Consider the following 18,166-nt stretch of genomic DNA (forward strand, 5'->3'; position numbering starts at 1 on the left):
TCCATCGATTCATGAATGTCCAGTAATGCTCTCTGGGCAGATCGCCATCTTGTTGTCTAGTTAGCAAAGCAGAGGGCTTCATTATTTCCTTCTTGTCTTTGGGCCCTTGTCCATGTCGGGAATGTGAACATTGCTTGAGAAACAGTCCATGTAACTTCACAAAAAGGATAAAAATACGCTGAATGCCAGGTGCTCGTGTCTCACTCATAATCCCGGGAGGCTGAGACCTGAGGATCACGGTTCAAAGCCAGCCTGGGTGAAGAAACTCCATGAGACTCTTTATCTCCAAGGAAGCACCAGAAAACCCGAAGTGGTGCTGTGGCTCAAGTGGTGGAGCACCAGACTTGAGTAAAATTGCTCAGGGGCAGCGCCCAGGCCCTGGGTTCAAGGCCCAGGATCAGCACACACACACACACACACACACACACACACACACACACACACACACTGCTGTGGAGGCTGAGATCAGAAGATCATGATTCAGAGGCTCCAGGGAAGAATCTCAGGGGTATCACCCAGGACCTGAGTTCTAGTCCCCAGACTGTCTTAATCCACCAGAAAAAAAAAATTATCTGTCTGTCTCTGTCGGTCTTTCTGTGTCTGTCTGTCTATCATCTGTCTATTTAGCTGTCTATCTATCTATCTATCTATCTATCTATCTATCTATCTATCTATCTATCTATCTATCTATCTACCTGCCTGCCTATTTTGGTGCTGTGTCTGGGCTTGAACTCGGGGCCTGGGCGCTGTCCCTGAGCCTCTTTGTGCTCAAGGCTGGTGCTCTACCACTTGAACCACAGCTCTACTTCCAGTTTTCATGGTTCATTGGATATAAGAGCCTCCTGGATGTTCCTGCCCCAGCTGGCTTTGAACTTCGATCCTCAGATCTCAGTCTCCTGAGTGGCTGGGATTCCAGGTGTAAGCCACCAGCACCCGGTTTATTTTATTTATCTTTGTATTTAAATAGAAACACTTGGAGCGCTTTGGATCTCGGTCACTGGTGGTTATAAATGCTCTCTTGGTGTAGATCTTGATTTCCTCATTTTATGTAGTGAAAACTTTGGTTTAGGCCAGGCATAGTGGTTCAGGCTTGTAATAATCCTAGCACTCAGGAGGTAGAAGAGGGAGGATTGAGAGTTGAGGCCAAACTGAAGTACACAGTGAGTGGGTTCAAGGCCAGCCTGGGTTACATAGAGAGACCCTGTCCCCAAAGCGCAGGGCCTGACGCTGTGGCTCAGTGGCAGAGGGTTTGTCTGGTAAACCCAAGGTCCTGGGTTTGAGACCCAGACTCCAACTTTAACTCTTTCTAGGAAGGTTCCAGAATTCAGTTCTAGATTTCCATTCTAAGCCAGGCATGATGTCCTATGCCTGTGTCCCAGCTGCTCACGAGGCTGAGATTCTGGGTTCAAATCCTCATTCTTTTTTCTTTATTTTTTCTTTGTTTAGTGACAATCTTGGGAATTGAACTCAGGGCCTGGGTGCTGTGCCTGAGATGTTTTGCTCTACCACTTGGGCCACAGCTCCACTTCTGGCTTTTGTTGGGTAGTTTATTAAAGATGAGACTCTCACGGACTTTCCTGCCCAGGCTGCTTTGGAATCGAGTTCCTCAGCTCTGTTTCCTGAGTAGCTGGGATTAGAGGTGTGAGCCACCAGTGCTGGCTCAAATCCTGACTCTGCTCCCCCCCCTCCAAAAGCCAGGTGCTGGTGGCTCACGCCTGTAATCCCAGCTACTTTGGAGGCTGAGAATGTGAGGAGGATCAGGGTTCGAAGCCAGCTCAAGCAGGAAAGTCCAGGATACTCTGATCTCCAGTTATACTCAGACACCAAAAAAAAAAAAAAAAAAAAAAATTAGTGGCTCACATGGTAGAGTGCTAGCCTTGAGCATAAAAGCTCAGAGACAGAGCCCAGGCCCAGAGTTCAAGCCTCAGAACCAATACACACACACACACACACACACACACACACACACACACACACACACACACACACACACACACACACACCTTTGGCCTTTCTTCTGCTGTTGAAGAATATGACTATTGTCCAACATGTAACCTCTACCACACCATCCATTTCTATTCACACTGTGTCTAGGGCCAAATTAAATAATATTTCAAGCTCTATAATATTCCAGGCTCAATTATTTAGAAAAACCAGTGGCTCACGCCTGTAATCCTAGCTACTAAGGAAGCTGAGATCTGAGGATCACAGTTCAAAGCCAGCCCAGGCAGGAAAGTCCATGAGACTCTGATATCCAATAAACCACTAGAAAACCAGAAGTGGTGCTGTGGCTCAAGCAGTAGAGCACCCGCCTTGAGCTGAAGAGCTGAGGGACAGCACTGTGGCCCTGAGTTCAAGCCCTACAACCGACAAGAAAAAAAAGAAAGGAAAAATAGGTGCTCATTTGCTCATTGTCTCAGGAACGAGGAAGAAGATCCATATTTCCCAAAGCATGGAGTCTAACTGACCAGACGCTGTGCAAATGGCTGTCTGTCCAACATATACACAAGAAAATGTCTTCCTGATCAATTCTATCTTCCAGGACTACAAACTAAATTTTAAAACAAAATCAAAAGAAAAAAAAACAACTCTAAGAGACACAAAACCCAAGCCACACAAAAAACCAACCGTGGTCCAGCCCTTTTAGAAATGCAAGCTTTCGTTTTCTCAGTACAAATGAAACATGAGTGGTAGGAAATATTCTAAAATCAACAGAGCACAGAAAGGTTTCATTAAGTCTTGTAAGAGCGTTGAACTCTGGGTGTAACTCTCCATTCACTGACCTGTGAACTCTTGAACGCTGTGTATAGAATGAAATGAGGGAACCGCTTCTGTCTCCACCCACATCCAAGGAAGAAAGGAGAGAGGCTGGGATCTTATTTTTGAAGCAAACCAGCAATGATTGCAGAGAATTACTGGTAGAGAAGAACAAGCTTTCGTGTGTCATCAGGGCTCAATTTTGAACACACGCCCTGGCCCTGTTGCACAAACACGCACCTAGGGGGTCTTGTGGCTTGCTCCCAGTTTTTGTTTCTTTTTTTTCCCTATCTTGTTATGAAAACAGAATTAAAGATGCAACTTGCTCAACTTCTTGGACTCCATTTGTTTGTCTGAATTCCTTGGTTTATTTCTGGAGGTGAAGAGAATGACTTCATAGGAGATCTGCTATGTGCATGCATTTTTAATTTACTCTATATTGTTTATTGGCAAGATACTGGAGGAGGGGTGAGGGAGTACATTTCCTCTGGAGCATTAAGTGGAGACTCTGTGTGCTTTAGCAGCACAATGAAGCTAGTCATCACTGGAGTTTATGCATCTTGCATAACTGAATATGACACCTTTCCACCACCAGCTTTCCATCTCCACCTTTTCCCTCATTCAGCTCTCCAAACCCTCACGTAAGCAGAAATCAAAGCCAAGCATCACAGGCACAGATGTGTAATCCTAGCTACCGGGGGGGGGGGGGGCAGCGAGATCCAGAGGATCTTGGTTCAAAGCCCAACTCTAGGTCTAGTTAACCAGCAAAATGCTGGACTGGAAGCATGGCTCAAGTGGTAGGGGGACCAGCCTTGAGTTAAAAAGGGGAAAAAAAAAGCAAGTGAGAACACAAGGCTTTGCGTTCAAGTTCCCCAGGACTGGCACACACACACACACACACGTATGTATAATATAAAATATATTTTATAAGTACATCATATTATATGTATGTATGTGTATAACATATATTTTATAAATACATGATATTATATGCATATATGTATGTGCATATAACATGTTATAAATACTTTATATTATATATTATCTATAGTATATATTGTGGAATATATTGTATATAATTCATATGCACATTTGCATATGATTGTATCTCAGACACTATGATAAGTTGTCTTTGTATTTTTTTTTCTTGTTTTTTTCCTCCCCCACTTTCTTAGGTTTGTGTCTTTTCTTTTTCTTTTTTCTGTACTTATCCTGGGGCTTGAACTCAAAGCCTGGGCACTGTCTCTGGGTGCTTTTGTGCTCAAGGCCGGTGCTCTACCACTCCAGCCACAGCTCCACTTCTAGCTTTTTGCTGGTTCAGCGGAGATAAGAGCCTCACGGACTTTCCTGTTCAGGCTGGCTTTGAACTGCGATCCTCACATCTTCGCCTCCTGAGTAGCTAGGATTATAGGCATGAGCCACCAGGTCCACTCAGCTCTTAGGTTTATTTCAGTTTTCGTGCAAACCATGCAGAATAAAAAGCAATAGGAGAGGGGGAGCGGCAGGCAGGGGAGTGGGGATTTCAACCATCTTGGGGTCTAAGTGGAAGACACACTGGGCTTCACTGAGCTGTCCTAGAACTTGGGTGGAAGTGGGAAATTTCTTCTTCCCAAGCTGCAGGCGTGTGCTTCGGCCACACGGGGGCGATAGAGGCACCTTTGAATTCAAGCTGGGCCCTGAGCGCATGTCACTGAGTGGCTGGTGTGTGTTTGTGTGTGTGTGTGTGTGTGTGTGTGTGTGTGTGTGTGTGTGTGTAACAATCCCAGAAAGAGGAGGTAGCAGTGGCTCACTCCTGTCATCCCAGCTACTCAGGAGGCTGAGATCTGGGGGTTGTGGTTCAAAGCCAGCCCAGGCAGGACAGTCTGTGAGACTCTTCTCTTTTTTTTTTTTTTTTTTTTGTCAGTCGTGGGGCTTGAACTCTGAGCCTGGGTTTTCAACTCTAGCCTGGCCATAAACAGGGTTTGAGGTGTAAGCATACCTTCAACCCCATCAAAGGGCTTGAACTTGGCCTGGGCGCTGTCCATCAGCTCTTCAGCTCAAGGCTGGCGCTTTACCACTTGAGCCACAGCGCCACTTCCGGTTTTCTGGTGGTTCATGGGAGATCAGAGTCTCACGGACTTTCCTGCCCAGGCTGGCTTTGAACTGTGACCCTCAGATCTTAGACTCCTGAGTATCTGGGATGAGAGACGTGAGCCACCAGTGCCCAGCTTCTCCGTGAGCCTCATCTCCAATGAACCAGCAAAAATCTAGAAGTGGAGCTGTGGCTCAAGTAGTAAAGCAACAGCCTTGAGCAAAAGGTTCAGGGATCACACCCAGATCCTGAGTTCAGCACAAAACCTATTCTTTATTTGTGTGTGCATATTTATGTACAATACAATAATAGAATAAAGATGTGAAATATATAATATAAAGTACATGATTGTGTATATCATGTGTAATACGTAACACATATTACACACACACACACACACACACACACACACACACAGAGCACCTGCACACATACCAGCACACAAACACAGTAGCAGCACAAACACATACACACAGAGTATTAGAACACACACACACACACACACACACACACACACACACAGAGGCAGTTTACAGTTCCACACCAGGTCTGTGCAGGAATACAGATGGTAAAATTCTCTGTGGGGTTCCTGAGATCCGAGCTCAAATGCGCGCATCATGAACACAGCAGAAGGCAAGCGGGGTTCTGCTCCTGTTAACATTTCCTTTTTTTTTCTGGCCACATTTCCCTCTTTCTTACACGCACCATCAATCATTATTGCCCTCCCAGGACACAGGGAGGCCGGGTGGAGATGCAAACCGGAAAGGCAGAAAGCTGAGGAGCGAGTCACTGCTGTGATTTCTTTCTAGAAAGTTCCTTCTGGCAGATCCATCTCAATTCAGCTTGGCAGCTTTCAGCATACAAGCGTGAGTGTGTCAAGAGTGCACAGTTGGTGTCCTGCCGCACGCTGGGGTCGTGTGACAAGCCAGTCAGCTGGAAGCTGAGGGGTAGAGCCACAAACCCTGCGTGAGCGTGAGCGTGAGCGTGAGCGTGAGCGTGGGGAATGTGTCTTCCACGCTCCCCCACCAGCACCCGAGACCACGGCACAACACAGGGTCAGCTGGACACAGGTTCAAGATCACAAACACAGGGAAGGACACGGGTTCAAGGTCACAAACAGAGGGAAGGACACAGGTTCAAGATCACAGGATGCCACAAAGCCTTTTACATACAGCTAATAGGATTGGGACACTCTAGATTTCATCTTTACTGGGGAAGAATCATTCTTGTGCATGTGTGTGTGTGTGTGTGTGTGTGTGTGTGTGTGTGTGTGTGTGTGTGAGAGAGAGAGAGAGAGAGAGAGAGAGACAGACAGACAGACAGAGAGATAGACAGAGAGAGAGAGAGATAAAGTGGGTCCTGGGACTTGAACTCAGGACCTTGATGCTGTCCCTGAGCTATTATTGCTCAAGGCCAGCACTCTATTATTTGAGACACAATTTCACTAACAACTTTTTTGTTGCTTAATTGCAGATGAGTCTCATGGAAATCCTGCCCAGGCTGGCTTTGAACCCTGATCCTCAGAGCTCAGCCTCCTGAGTAGCTGGGATTACAGGCGTGACCACCAGTGCCCAGCTGCACTATGACATAATCACAGGCCCTTCCCAAAGAAGTTATACCTATTCCTGGTCTTTTCAAGCTCTATTAGAAGTCGGGTGCTTTTGGTGCCCGCCTGTCATCCCAGCTACTCAGGAGGCTGAGATCTGAGAATTATGGTTCAAAGCCAGTCCTGGGCAAAAATTTCCATGAGACTCTTATCTCCAGTGAACCCCCAAAAAGCTGGTAGTGGAGCTGTGGCTCAAGTGGTAGAGCACCAGCCTAGAGTGAAAGAGCCAAATGACAGTGTAAGCCCTGAGCTCAAGCCTCAGGACCAGCACCAAATAAAGGAGTAAATTAAAGATCCATATGCACACTGCTCAAAGGGGGAATGCACGCTTCCTCGTGCAAATTCACATCCCTCCTGGGAATCCTTCATCTCCTCAGGCTGCTCTGGCTTCTGGAGACTTCTTGGCCCAAACTCAGATGCCTCTGTGGAGAAATGGGGTTTCCATCTTTCTGCACACCCAACAGATGACGTCACCAGGACTCACATGGAGGAAATGAACTCAGAGCCGTTTGTCCACTTCCACTTCTTCTCCGACACTGAGTAATGTAGTCCAATCCAGTAGAGATGTCTGTCATGCTCCAGAAAGTCCCCCAGGAGCCTCTGGGATAGAAGAGAACAGAGGACAACATGACATTTTTTGTGCCGGTCCTGGCCCTGGGTGCAGTTCCTGAGGTTTTTTTGCTCAAGACTAGCGCTCTACCACCTGAACCACAGCTCCACTTCTGCTGTGTGGAGCTAAGAGTCTCACAGACTTTCTTTCTTTCTTTCTTTCTTTCTTTCTTTCTTTCTTTCTTTCTTTCTTTCTTTCTTTCTTTCTTTCTTTCTTTCTTTCTTTCTGTCTCTGTCTGTCTTGCTTTTTTCTTTCTTTCTTTCCTTTCTTTCTTTCTTTCTTTCTTTCTTTCTTTCTTTCTTTCTTTCTTTCTTTCTTTCTTTCTTTCTTTCTTTCTTTCTTTTCTCTCTCTCTCTCCCTCTCCCTCTCCCTCTCCTTCTCTCTCTCTCTCTCTCTCTCTCTCTCTCTCTCTCTCTCTCTCTCTCTCTCTCCTCCTTTCTTGTTGGTTGTGGGGCTTGAACTCAGGGCCTGGGTGCTGTCCCTGAGCTCTTCAGCTCAAAGCTAGCACTGTACCACTTGAGCCACAGCACCACTTCCGGTTTTCTGGTGGTTCATTGGAGATAAGAGTCTCACAAACTATCCTGCCCAGGCTGGCTGTGAACCATGATCCTCAGATCTCAGCCTCCTGAGTAGCTAGGATTACAGGTGTGAGCCACCAGTACCAGTTCCTGATTTTATTCTACACACCCCTAAAACCCACTGTAGCAACACCCTCACGGTAAGCATATCCTCAATTTTCTAAGTGCCTCATTCGGCCTTCTCTGTGGTATTTCTCTTTCTCAAGACAGATACACATATATCCACATTAATACATAGATGTAGATACCTACATATAAACATAAAGATAGATGAGTTATACAGATATACATACAAAAATTGGGTAGACATGAAAAGATAGATACATGCACGCAAATATTACAAACACAAACACAGAAACATAGATACATACAGAATAGAGATATAAAAATAGATGATAGATATTGAAATACAAAATACAAATATACAAATAAATACAAAAATAGAGATAGAAATGATGGCTGAATGGGTGAATGGGTGGGTGGTGGGTGATGAATGGATGATGGATGATGGGTGGATGCATGGGTAGTGATTGGATTATGGATGGATGGATGGTGGATGGGATAATAGATGTATGATGGATGGATGATGGACAGATGGATGATGGATGATGGTAGATGATAATAATGACTGGGTGGTGGATAATGGATGACAAATAGTGGATGATGGATGGATGATCAATGATGGATGATGATGGTTGGTGGATAGTGATGGATGATGGATGGATGGTGATTGATGAAGGATGCTGATGGATTGTGATGGATGATGGATGGTGATGGATGATGGATGCTGATGGATAATGGATGGATGATGGATGGATGATGGATGGATGGTGATGGATGAAGAATGCTGATGGATTGTGATGGATGATGGATTGATGGTGATGGATGATGGATGATGGATGGTGATGGATGATGGATGATGGATGGATGATGGATGGATGGTGAGGGAAGATGATTGGTGGATGGATGATGGATGGATGGTGATGGAAGATGATTGGTGGATGGATGGTGGGTGATGGATGATGGATGATGGAAGGGTGGATAGTGATTGGAAGGAAGGAAGGATGCATGTAGACAAAGGCATATCGAGCCTTTGCTCTTTATTCTCCTGCAGGATAAGCTTTGCAAATCTCAAGTCTCCACTTCCACTACATAGAGTCTTTGGTGAAATTCCAGAGGTCCTGGCACAGGTCACAGGGCGTTGAGTGCTGGGAAGGCGTTTCCCCTCACCACTCACCAGCTCCTCCCCATCGTGAATGAGCAGCAGGTTAGATTGCTTAGTGGAGCAGTCGGTCAGACTGTCATTCCAAGACAAAGGTGTAGATGATAGAAATAGGCACTTGTCTCCAAGTTGATGCCAAGACACAGGACACGCTACCATGGCTGGTCTCTCTACAGAAGAAATGGAAGAGGTTGAACTTCCACCCAGCCCCTGCTGAATCACAGCCCGCCACACACACACACACACACACACACACACACACACACACACACACACACACACACCACACACTCACCAAAACAGGACTATTTCTCATTTTCATCAAATTCATCACCAGTGTTAATTTTCCTAAATAGACAGCAATATCTAACTCACCTAAAAAGTGCATGTCTAAAGCAAAGTATATGGCCAACAGTAACCGATTTCACTAAATCCAAGACAAAGACCACAGGAAGTATTGTGAAAAAATTTCTGCCAAATGACATATTCATCCACAAATACAAGTCGCTGAATAGCATTGTTTTTCAGGAAGGATTTTCTTCTTCTTCTTTAGTTTTTGGTGCTGGTCCTGGGGATTGAACTCGGGGCATGAGTGCTGCCCTGAGCTTTTCTCCTTCAAGGCTAGCGCTCTACCATTTGAGCCACAGCTCTATTCCTGGCTTTTTCTATGTATGTGGTACTGAGGAATCAAACCTAGGGCTTCATGCATGTTAGGTGAGCGCTCTACCACTGAGCCACATTCCCAGCCCTCAACATTTCCCCCCCTTTAATTTAGTCAAGCATGAAGCCCGCATGTGAATGGGGTCCTCGTGTGTGGTTATTGAACATGTGATATTTACCCTGTGTTAGCCGTCAGGAAATTCAAGGTAAGGCAATTTACCTGTTGTCTCCATCCTGTTTTCTTGAATGTCCACAGTACCCTCTTCTGCTGGCGACCTTTGTGTTAAGTATACCACTAGCAAAGAATACATCAAAGGGTTATGTATTGAAATGTGTGCTTAAAAGGATGTCAGGATGCTCTGAGTTGCCATGGAGACAGAGAGCAAGTTCTGAGATCCCAGATCCTGCCTCACTCACCTTCCATGCTCAGCCTACACACGACCAGGACCAGCAGAGTTATAAGAGCCCAGGAAAGCTTCAGCACCAGCCCGTGCCAACGGGGCCCCCGACACACATCTAAACAGAGCAAAAAATACTTGTTCAGCTGGGGGCTGGTGGCTCATGCCTGTCATCCCAGCTACTCAGGAGGCTGAGATGTGAAGATGGTGGTTCAAAGGCAGCCTGAGCAGAAAAGTGTGTGAGACTCTGATCCCCAGTGAACCACAAGAAAACTGGAAGTGGCATTGTGGCTTAAGTGGTAGAGCGCTCAGCTTGAGCAAAAGAGCTGAGGGGCAGTGCCCAGGCCCTGAGTTCAAGCCCCACAATTGACAGAAAGAAAAAACAAACCCAACACAAAATAAAAGCAAAAACATCTGTGTGTGCTACACACACACACACACACACACACACACACACACACACACACACACACACACACTTGTTTTATTCATGTGGCTACATGTGCACTAAAATGAACAAGTTTGTATAGCATATGGATAATCTAATTAAAGTTGGGATTTGAGTCTAGAAAAGCATTAAATATTTTTCTCACTAGTTTCTTTTTTGTTGTTGTTGCTAATTCTGGGGCTGGAACTCAGGGCCTGGGTGCTGTCCTTGAGCTTCTTTGATTCAAGGCTAGCACTTTAGCACTTGAGCCACAGCACCACTTGCAGCTTTTTCTGTGTCTGTGGTGCTGAGGAATCGAACCCAGGGCTTCATGCATGCTAGGCGAGCGCTCCACCACTGAGCCGCCTTCCCAGTCCTCTCACTATTTTTCATTTGTGTATGTGTGTGTGCATGTGTGTGCACGTGTGTATGTGTGTGTTTGTAGTGGGTTTGAACTCGGTGTGTGTTATCCCCTAAGTTCACAGAGGAAATGATTCACCATTTGACCACAGAGAAAAATAGAGTGCTACTCAAGTCCATCAGGACTTTGTGGCTGGGCTGAGATCAACCCCCTAGTGTGTTGTGAGAGCACTCAGCATGGGGTTGCTTGTGGTTTCACAGCAGAGGGTTGTTCTGTCGCCATTGTCAAAGTCTACATTTTGCTATAAGCATCTTCTACTTATTAGTTTTTTTTTTCTTGTTGATTTCACTTCAAGGGTCTCATTGTATGGGCTGATGGACAACAGATCCGATTTTCTACACTCACAGCTTTGGGCCTCTGGATAAATAATGTTTAAGGGACACCTCCCTCCCTTCTCCCTGCATTTCTAGTCTGAAATCAGGTTTCCTTTATCCTTAAGCTGCCTGATCAGCAGCTGACTGTGGCCAAAGGTGAGGAAGACAGAGAAGATTCCCCTTTCCCATGTAAAATGCAGCCAGCTCACCCAAACACACTGCCCCAGAGCCTCATGGGAAAACGGCAGTGGGATTTACTTGATGGGAGAATGCTGTGTGACAAGAGGAAGACTTTGCCTAGCAAGGTCCTGAGCTCAAATCCCAATAGAAAAGAAGGAAGAAAGAGATACAGAAAAAGAGAGAGAGAAACAAAGAGAGGAAAAGAGAAAGGAAGAGAGTCAAAAAGAAAGAAAGAAAGGAAGGAAGGAAAGAAGGAAAAGGAGATAAAGGAAAGAAGGAAAAGAAATGAAAGAAAGAGGGAAGGAAGGAAAAAAGGAAGAAGGAAGGAAGGAAAGAATGTAGAGAGGAGAGGAGAGAAGAGGAGACAGGAGCTCACACCTATAATCCCTGCTACTCAGGAGGTGGAGGTCTGAATAACTTGATTCCAAGCCAAGCGAAAGCTGGGAAGCCCATGAGATTCATCTCCAATTAAGGAGCACAAAGTCAAAAGTGGAGCTGAGGCTCAAGTAGTAGAGCACCAGCCTTAAAGATACAAAAAAAGCAATACCAGTGGGCTGGCACCAGGAAAAAAAAAAGGCTTATAGAATGACTATATGACAGTGTGTGTGTGTGTGTGTGTGTGTGTGTGTGTGTGTGTGTGTGTATGTGCGCGTGCTCCAGTGTTGAGGCTTAAACTCAGGGCCTGGATGCTTTCCCTGAGCTTTTGTGCTCAGGGATGGTGTTTTACGCTTGAGCCACAGCTCTACTTCAGGCTTTTGGGTAGTTCACTGGAGATAAAGGTTTTATGGACTTTCCTACCCAGGCTGGCTTTGAACCATGATCCTCCCAGCTCAGCCTCCTGAGTAGCTAGGATGACAGGCAGGAGCCAAAGGGTCCCACTGAAAATGGATAACTTAATTTGTGTCTACAAGAAACTCCAAAAATATGACATACCACGAACTGTACTCGTTACCCAATTTACAGAATTGTAAGCTCTCTGTATGATACCTTAATAAATAATAACAATAGAACTATATTTATAATTGAACACATATTAATTGCATTAAAATACATGTAAAGGGCTGGGAAGGTAGCTCAGTGGTAGAGCGCTTGCCTTGCATGCTCGAGGCCCTGGGTTCGATTCCTCAGCACCACATAAGCAAAAACAAAAAAGCCGGAAGTGGCGCTGTGGCTCAAGTGGTAGAGCGCTAGCCTTGAGCTGAAGAGCTGAGGGACAGCGCCCAGGCCCAGAGTTCAGGCCCCATGACCGGACCCAAAAAAAAAAAAATACATGTAAATAGTAAAATGTAATCATAAAACAGATTCCACCAATGGAAATTATGTTGGAAACGTAATTACAATGGTAATATTGTCAGAAAATTCTGTTTGAATTCAGAAGAGAATACAATATATGTGTATGTAAATATGTACATTTATCATAGCAAATATAACATAAAGCTATATATAGCTAATGAAGTATTTTCTTCCTCAGTTTCTAGTCTCTTCTCCTCCATTCCAGGCCTTCTATTTCTAACATATGATTTCCCTGACTTGAAATAAATCCTTGTATTTTTCTTTCTTTTGTTTTTACCCGCATTGTGAGGGGATTTCAGACTGTGATATTTAAGGTTTTTGCTTTAAGCTCAGGGATGAAAATCCTTGAAAGCATCAGGAAATCCCCAAGTAGCTCTCTCACGCCATGAACTTCCTGAACTCTGAAAACACATTAAATAGGCCCGGCACTGGTCACTCATGCCTGTAATCCCAGTGACTCCCTAGCTCCCAGCCAGCCCTGGCAGGAAAACTGGTGAGACTCTTATCTCCCATGAATTACCAAAAAGCCAGAAGTGGAGCTCTTGCTCAAGGGGTAGAGCACCAGCCTTGGGAAAAAGAGCTCAGGGAGAGCGTCCAGCCCCTGTGTTCAATGCCTAGGACCTGCATAAGAGTGAGAGTGAGAGAGAGAGAGAGAGAGAGAGAGAGAGAGAGAGAGAGAGAGAGAGAGAGAGAGAGAGAGAGAGAGAGAGAGAGAGACAGAGAGAGAGAGAGAGAGACAGAGAGAGAGAGAGACAGAGAGACAGACAGACAGACAGACAGACAGACAGACAGAAAGACAGAGAGAAAGACAGAAAGACAGAGAGACAGAGAGACAGAGAGACAGGGAGAGACAGAGAAAGAGACAGAGAAAGAGAGACAGAGAAAGAGACAGAGAAAGAGAGACAGAGAAAGAGAGAGACAGAGAGAGAGAAAGAAAGACAGAGAGGCAGAGAGAGACTCACAGAGAGAGGGAGAGCGAGACAGAGAGACAGGAAGAGGAAAAGAAACAGTAAAGAGGCTAATTGCTGATCTCCTGTATCCTGTAACTTGTAAAAAAAAGTTCTACCATTAACTTAAAAAGCATCAGGTTGTAATTCAAGAAAGTTCTTTACTAAGTCTTCATAAAATCTTTCATATTGTGTTTCTTCTTCTCCTTCTCTTTCTTCTTGTGCCAGTCCTGGGCCTTAAACTCAGCGCTTGGGCACTGTCTCTGAGCTTTTGTGTTCCAGGCTGGTGCTCTACCACTTGAGCCACAGCTCCATTTCTGGCTTTTCTCACCATCTCCCTGGAGATAAGAGTCTCACAGACTCTCCTGCTTGCGCTACCTTGGAAATGCAATCTTCAGATCTCAGCCTCCTGAGCAGCTGGGATTATAGACCTGAGCACTGGTGCCTAGCACTCTCGTTGTATTTTGACAGAGATCCCGTGAACACAACTTCACAGTCACAGAATCTCAGTATTAGGATTCTGTGCAGGAAGCTGTAAGAATCTCTGGCATTGAACAAAGCTCCAACAGGAGAAGCAAAATCCATATTCTGTGTTGAAAGGAAGGAGAGAAAGGAGAGAATGATAACAGAAGGAAGAAAGGTGGACAGTGTTAAACCTCCAAATGATAATGATCCAGGGCCAAGCTTTATGAATGTGCTTCACCTAGATCCACAAAGCAAAGGGAACACAAACAAAAAAACACGAGAGGAAAGCACCAACTCCAGAAGAACACAAAACCCAAAGGGCAGAAAAACCCAGCCACTTACCCGGAGGGAGCGTGGAGGAGGTGGCACTCTCTTGAGCAGGGGCCCTGGCTAGATTGACATCAGCATCTATGACGGAGGATTCCATGGCTGGAAGAAGAGGTGACATTCTAGAAGCAAAGGTTCAGTGTGAGACAGAAAACATCAGCCGGCGGAAGTTGTGTGGGAGAGTGGTTTGCTGTCCACCTCCGGCCCACACCCACATGAGACAAAGGCTGGTCCCTAACATGTTGAACTGAAGGCCTCTGACACTTGATTTTTCTGGAATGACATTCTAGAACATCTTGATTGTGCTTTATTATTGTTACTTTTTTCTTTTTAGTGCCATACCTGGCACTTGAACTCAGGATCTGGGTACTATCCCTGAACTCTGTGTGTGTGCGTGTGTGTGTGTGTGTGTGTGTGTGTGTGCCAGTCCTGGGACTTGAACTCAGGGCCTGGGCACTGTCCCTGAGTTTCATTTTGCTCAGGGCTGGTGGCTCTACCACTTGAGCTACAGCTTTACATCCAACTTTTTCTGTAATTCATTAGAGACAAAGGTCTCATGGACTTTCCTGTCTGGGCAGGCTTTGAATCATGATCCTCTGTTCTCAGCCTCCTGAGTAGCTAGGAATACAAGTCAGAACTCCAGCGCCTGGCTCCTGAGCTTTTCTACTCAACACTGGCATTCTACTACTTGAGCTACTGCTCCACTTTGACTTGTGGTACTTATTGGAGATAAGAGTCTCATGGACTTCCCTGCTCAGGCTGGCTTTGAACTTTGGTCCTCAGATCTCTGCCTCCTGAGTATGTGGGATGACAGGTGTGAGTCACTGGTGCCTGGCTTTGTTCTCATTCTTATAATGACCTGTGTGAGAGATTTTTTTCAGGAAGAAGAGAAAAATTAGTGTAGCAAGGAACTTGTGTAGAGTTAAGATTTAAGGAGAGCCCCTCTCTCCAAAACTCAATTCTTGAGGTTTTTTTTTTTTTTTGGTGCGGTCGTGGGGCCTGTACTCAGGGCCTGGGCGCTGTCCCTCAGCTCTTCAGCTCAAGGCTAGCGCTCTACCTCTTGAGCCACAGCGCCATTTCTGGCTTTTTCTGCTTATGTGGTGATGAGGAATCGAACCCAGGGCCTCATGCATGCAAGGCAAGCGCTCTACCACTGAGCCACCTTCCCAGCCCTCAATTCTTGAGATTTTTGTATACTATTTCACCCAGTGTTGTGAAAATAAAGTGTCATGATTTTTTTTGGTCACTACTGGGGCTTGAACTCTTAACTCCTTTTATTCAAGGTTAGTGCTCTACCACTTGATCCACAGTGCCACTCGGCTCTTTCTGTGTATGTGGTACTGAAAAAATCTATCCAGGGCTTCCTGCATGCTAGGCAGGCATTCTAACACTAAGCCATCTTCCCAGCCTAAAAGTTATGATTTTTTTAAGCCAGGCATTTGTGACTCATGCCTGTGATCCTAGCTACTCAGGAGGCTGAGATCTGAGAATCAAGGTTCAAAGCCAGCCTGGGCAGGAAAATCCATGAGATTCTTATCTCCAGTAAACTACTCAGAAAAAAAAAAAACAAAACAAAACCAGAAGTGGCGCTGTGGCTCAGGTGGCAGAGTGCTCACCTAGATCTGAAGAGTTCTTGAGTTCAAGCCTCATGACTGATCCCCTCCCCCCCAAAAAAAAATAAAATCAAAGGCAGGAGATCTAGAAATGTTCCCTAAACATGCTATTTTTTTCATTTTGGTAGGTCATGTGGTTTGAACTCTGGGCCTAGGCCTGTCCCTGAGGTCTTGAGCTCCAGGTGGGCTCTCTACCACTTGAGCCACAGCACCACTTCTGGTTTTCTGGTGGTTCATTGGAGGTAAGAGTCTCTTGGACTTTCCTTGCCGGGGCTGGCTTTGAACCTGTAATTTATGTATCTATGCAGAACCTAAATATGCTTGTGTGGTATGGTCACTCCACAGTGAAGCCTGGATCTGAGATCCTGTCCCTCTTAAAAGCTGTCTGGAAACCCTCACAGGTAGCTGTGCTGCATGGGAAGCTCACCAAAGGTCAGGTTCCTAGTCAGGCAGGAAATTGCCTTTGCAGACCCCAGTGCTCAACAGGCCGCACTGGCCTGCAGTATGGAAATGGCGTTAACCCCTTCTGTGCCCAAATTACTTCAGATCCAACTTCTACCTAGATGGAAGAAACCCTGCACGGTTGTTCTTAGCACTCTGACAACAGAGAAATGATCTGGCATTGCTGCCTGCGTGTATAGTTCTAGAATAAAACCTTTATCACTTAAACCCTAAGTTCTAGGTTTCAGATTCATCTAGATCCAAGAATCCACAGGACTGCTATACCTAGAAACCTCTAGCAGACCTGAGAAGCCTCCTCAAGGAAAAGGAGGCTTAAGCAGATGAGAGTTTGGTCAACTCTCAATTTGTTTTGTTTTGTTTTTGTTCAGTCGTGGGGCTTGAACTCGGGGCCTGGGCGCTGTCCCTCAGCTCTTCCTCTCAAGGCTTACTCTCTACCTCTTGAGCCACAGTGCCACTTCTGATGTTCTGATGGTTCATTTTAGATCACAGTTTCATGGCTTTTCCTGCCTGGGCCGGCTTTGAACTGCGATCCCCAGATCTCAGCCTTCTAAGTAGCTAGGATGACAAGTGTGAGCCACCGGCGCCGAGCTAGGTCTCACGTTTTAATCAGCATTTTTAAATATGTTTGTAAAAACCTATGTTATGTACTTTCTTGATTTTGATTCTCTGGGCTAAAGTGGAAACAACTTCGTTTTGGCAATGTGCCCAGCGTTCTGTGAGCAGGTAGTTTGGCCACTGACTCTTATGTGACCAACTGGCCCTTGAGACCAAATATATGCTGGGCAACAAATTACTTTGTGGGACCAAACTCTTGTCCTGGCTGCCCCCCGCTGCAGGGTGAAGAAGATGCTATACTAGAGGCTTTCCCGGGATGCAGGGAAGATGCGTCCCAACTTTAGCAAAGCCTGCACACTTGGCAGCATTACAACACAGGTGGCCCCGGTCTGTTTTCCACTACTATGATCACTTGGCCTCTGTCTTCAGTTCCATCAATTGGTCTGGACGATATCATGTGACATATGAATCCTCCAAGAAACACACGCAACAAGTCTTCAGGGATACTGTTAAAATGTTTTCTTTGTTAAATTCAGAGGTAAAAGTAATGAGGCTAAAGACGAGCATTGGCAGCTCAAACCTGTCATCCTAGCTACTCAGGAGGCTGAGATCTGAGGATCACGGTTCAAAGCCAGCCTGGGCAGGAAAGTCCATGAGACGGTGATCTCCAATAAACCACCAGAAAATCGGAAGTGGTGCTGTGGCTCAAGTAGAGCTCTCCCTTGAGATGAAGAGGGCAGGGACAGTGCACAGGCCCAGAGTTCAAGCCCCACCACAAATAAAAACAACAAACAAACAAACAGTGTGGCTTTAGACAGCCTTACTGCAGCCCAAGGAGAAACCTATGCAAATTATAAAGGTGAAATGTTCTATGTAATGAACAACTCAAACAACGTCTCCTCATCCCTTCAGGATGTACATGCTCAGATTAATGCTATGTCTGACCCTGTTCTTAGCTTTAGTTAGCTCCTCATTTGTTTTCTGGAGCTATTAGATGGAAAAAAATTGCTGTTTTTCCTGATGGCATTAATATGTGAGGGAATATTAATCTGCTGCACCTTGTATTGTTTCTGTGGTTTATTATCCTCCCTCGTTTCTCGTCTGGCTTCCTTTTCAGTTCAGAGTGAAAGGATGCTGCTAATGATGTCTGATCCTAGCAATCCAACAAACCATCTTCCCATGTCACCCTGCAATAGACCTAACTTCAGATCCCTAACTAGGTAGGATCAACACCCCGACTCAGTTCGAAGGAGTGACGAA

General features: G+C 45.5%; 1 protein-coding gene across 1 annotated transcript; it reads right to left on the minus strand.

The window, feature by feature from the left end:
• Positions 1 to 5,614: 5,614 nt before the first annotated feature.
• LOC138835273 (killer cell lectin-like receptor subfamily B member 1) lies at positions 5,615 to 14,376 on the minus strand. Its single transcript, XM_070033842.1, has 6 exons — positions 14,292 to 14,376; positions 9,922 to 10,020; positions 9,725 to 9,799; positions 8,860 to 9,014; positions 6,919 to 7,034; positions 5,615 to 5,768 (listed from the first exon to the last, which is right to left on the minus strand). The coding sequence occupies exons 1-6, from the start codon at positions 14,374 to 14,376 to the stop codon at positions 5,615 to 5,617; spliced, it is 684 nt and encodes a 227-aa protein (XP_069889943.1).
• Positions 14,377 to 18,166: the final 3,790 nt, after the last annotated feature.

Source organism: Dipodomys merriami, unplaced genomic scaffold (assembly GCF_024711535.1).
Source record: "Dipodomys merriami isolate MVZ:Mamm:240054 unplaced genomic scaffold, mDipMer1.0.p SCAF_233, whole genome shotgun sequence".
Lineage (NCBI taxonomy): Eukaryota > Metazoa > Chordata > Mammalia > Rodentia > Heteromyidae > Dipodomys > Dipodomys merriami.

Coding starts and splice junctions, on each gene's coding strand:
- LOC138835273 (XM_070033842.1), bottom strand. CDS start 14,376: ATGGAATCCTCCGTCATAGATGCTGATGTCAATCTAGCCAGGGCCCCT. Junction 7,035..8,859: donor TTCACGATGGGGAGGAGCTG/GTGAGTGGTGAG, acceptor CTTCTATCCCAG/AGGCTCCTGGGGGACTTTCT. Junction 5,769..6,918: donor TCTGAGTTCATTTCCTCCAT/GTGAGTCCTGGT, acceptor TCTACCCCTCAG/CTTCCAGCTGACTGGCTTGT.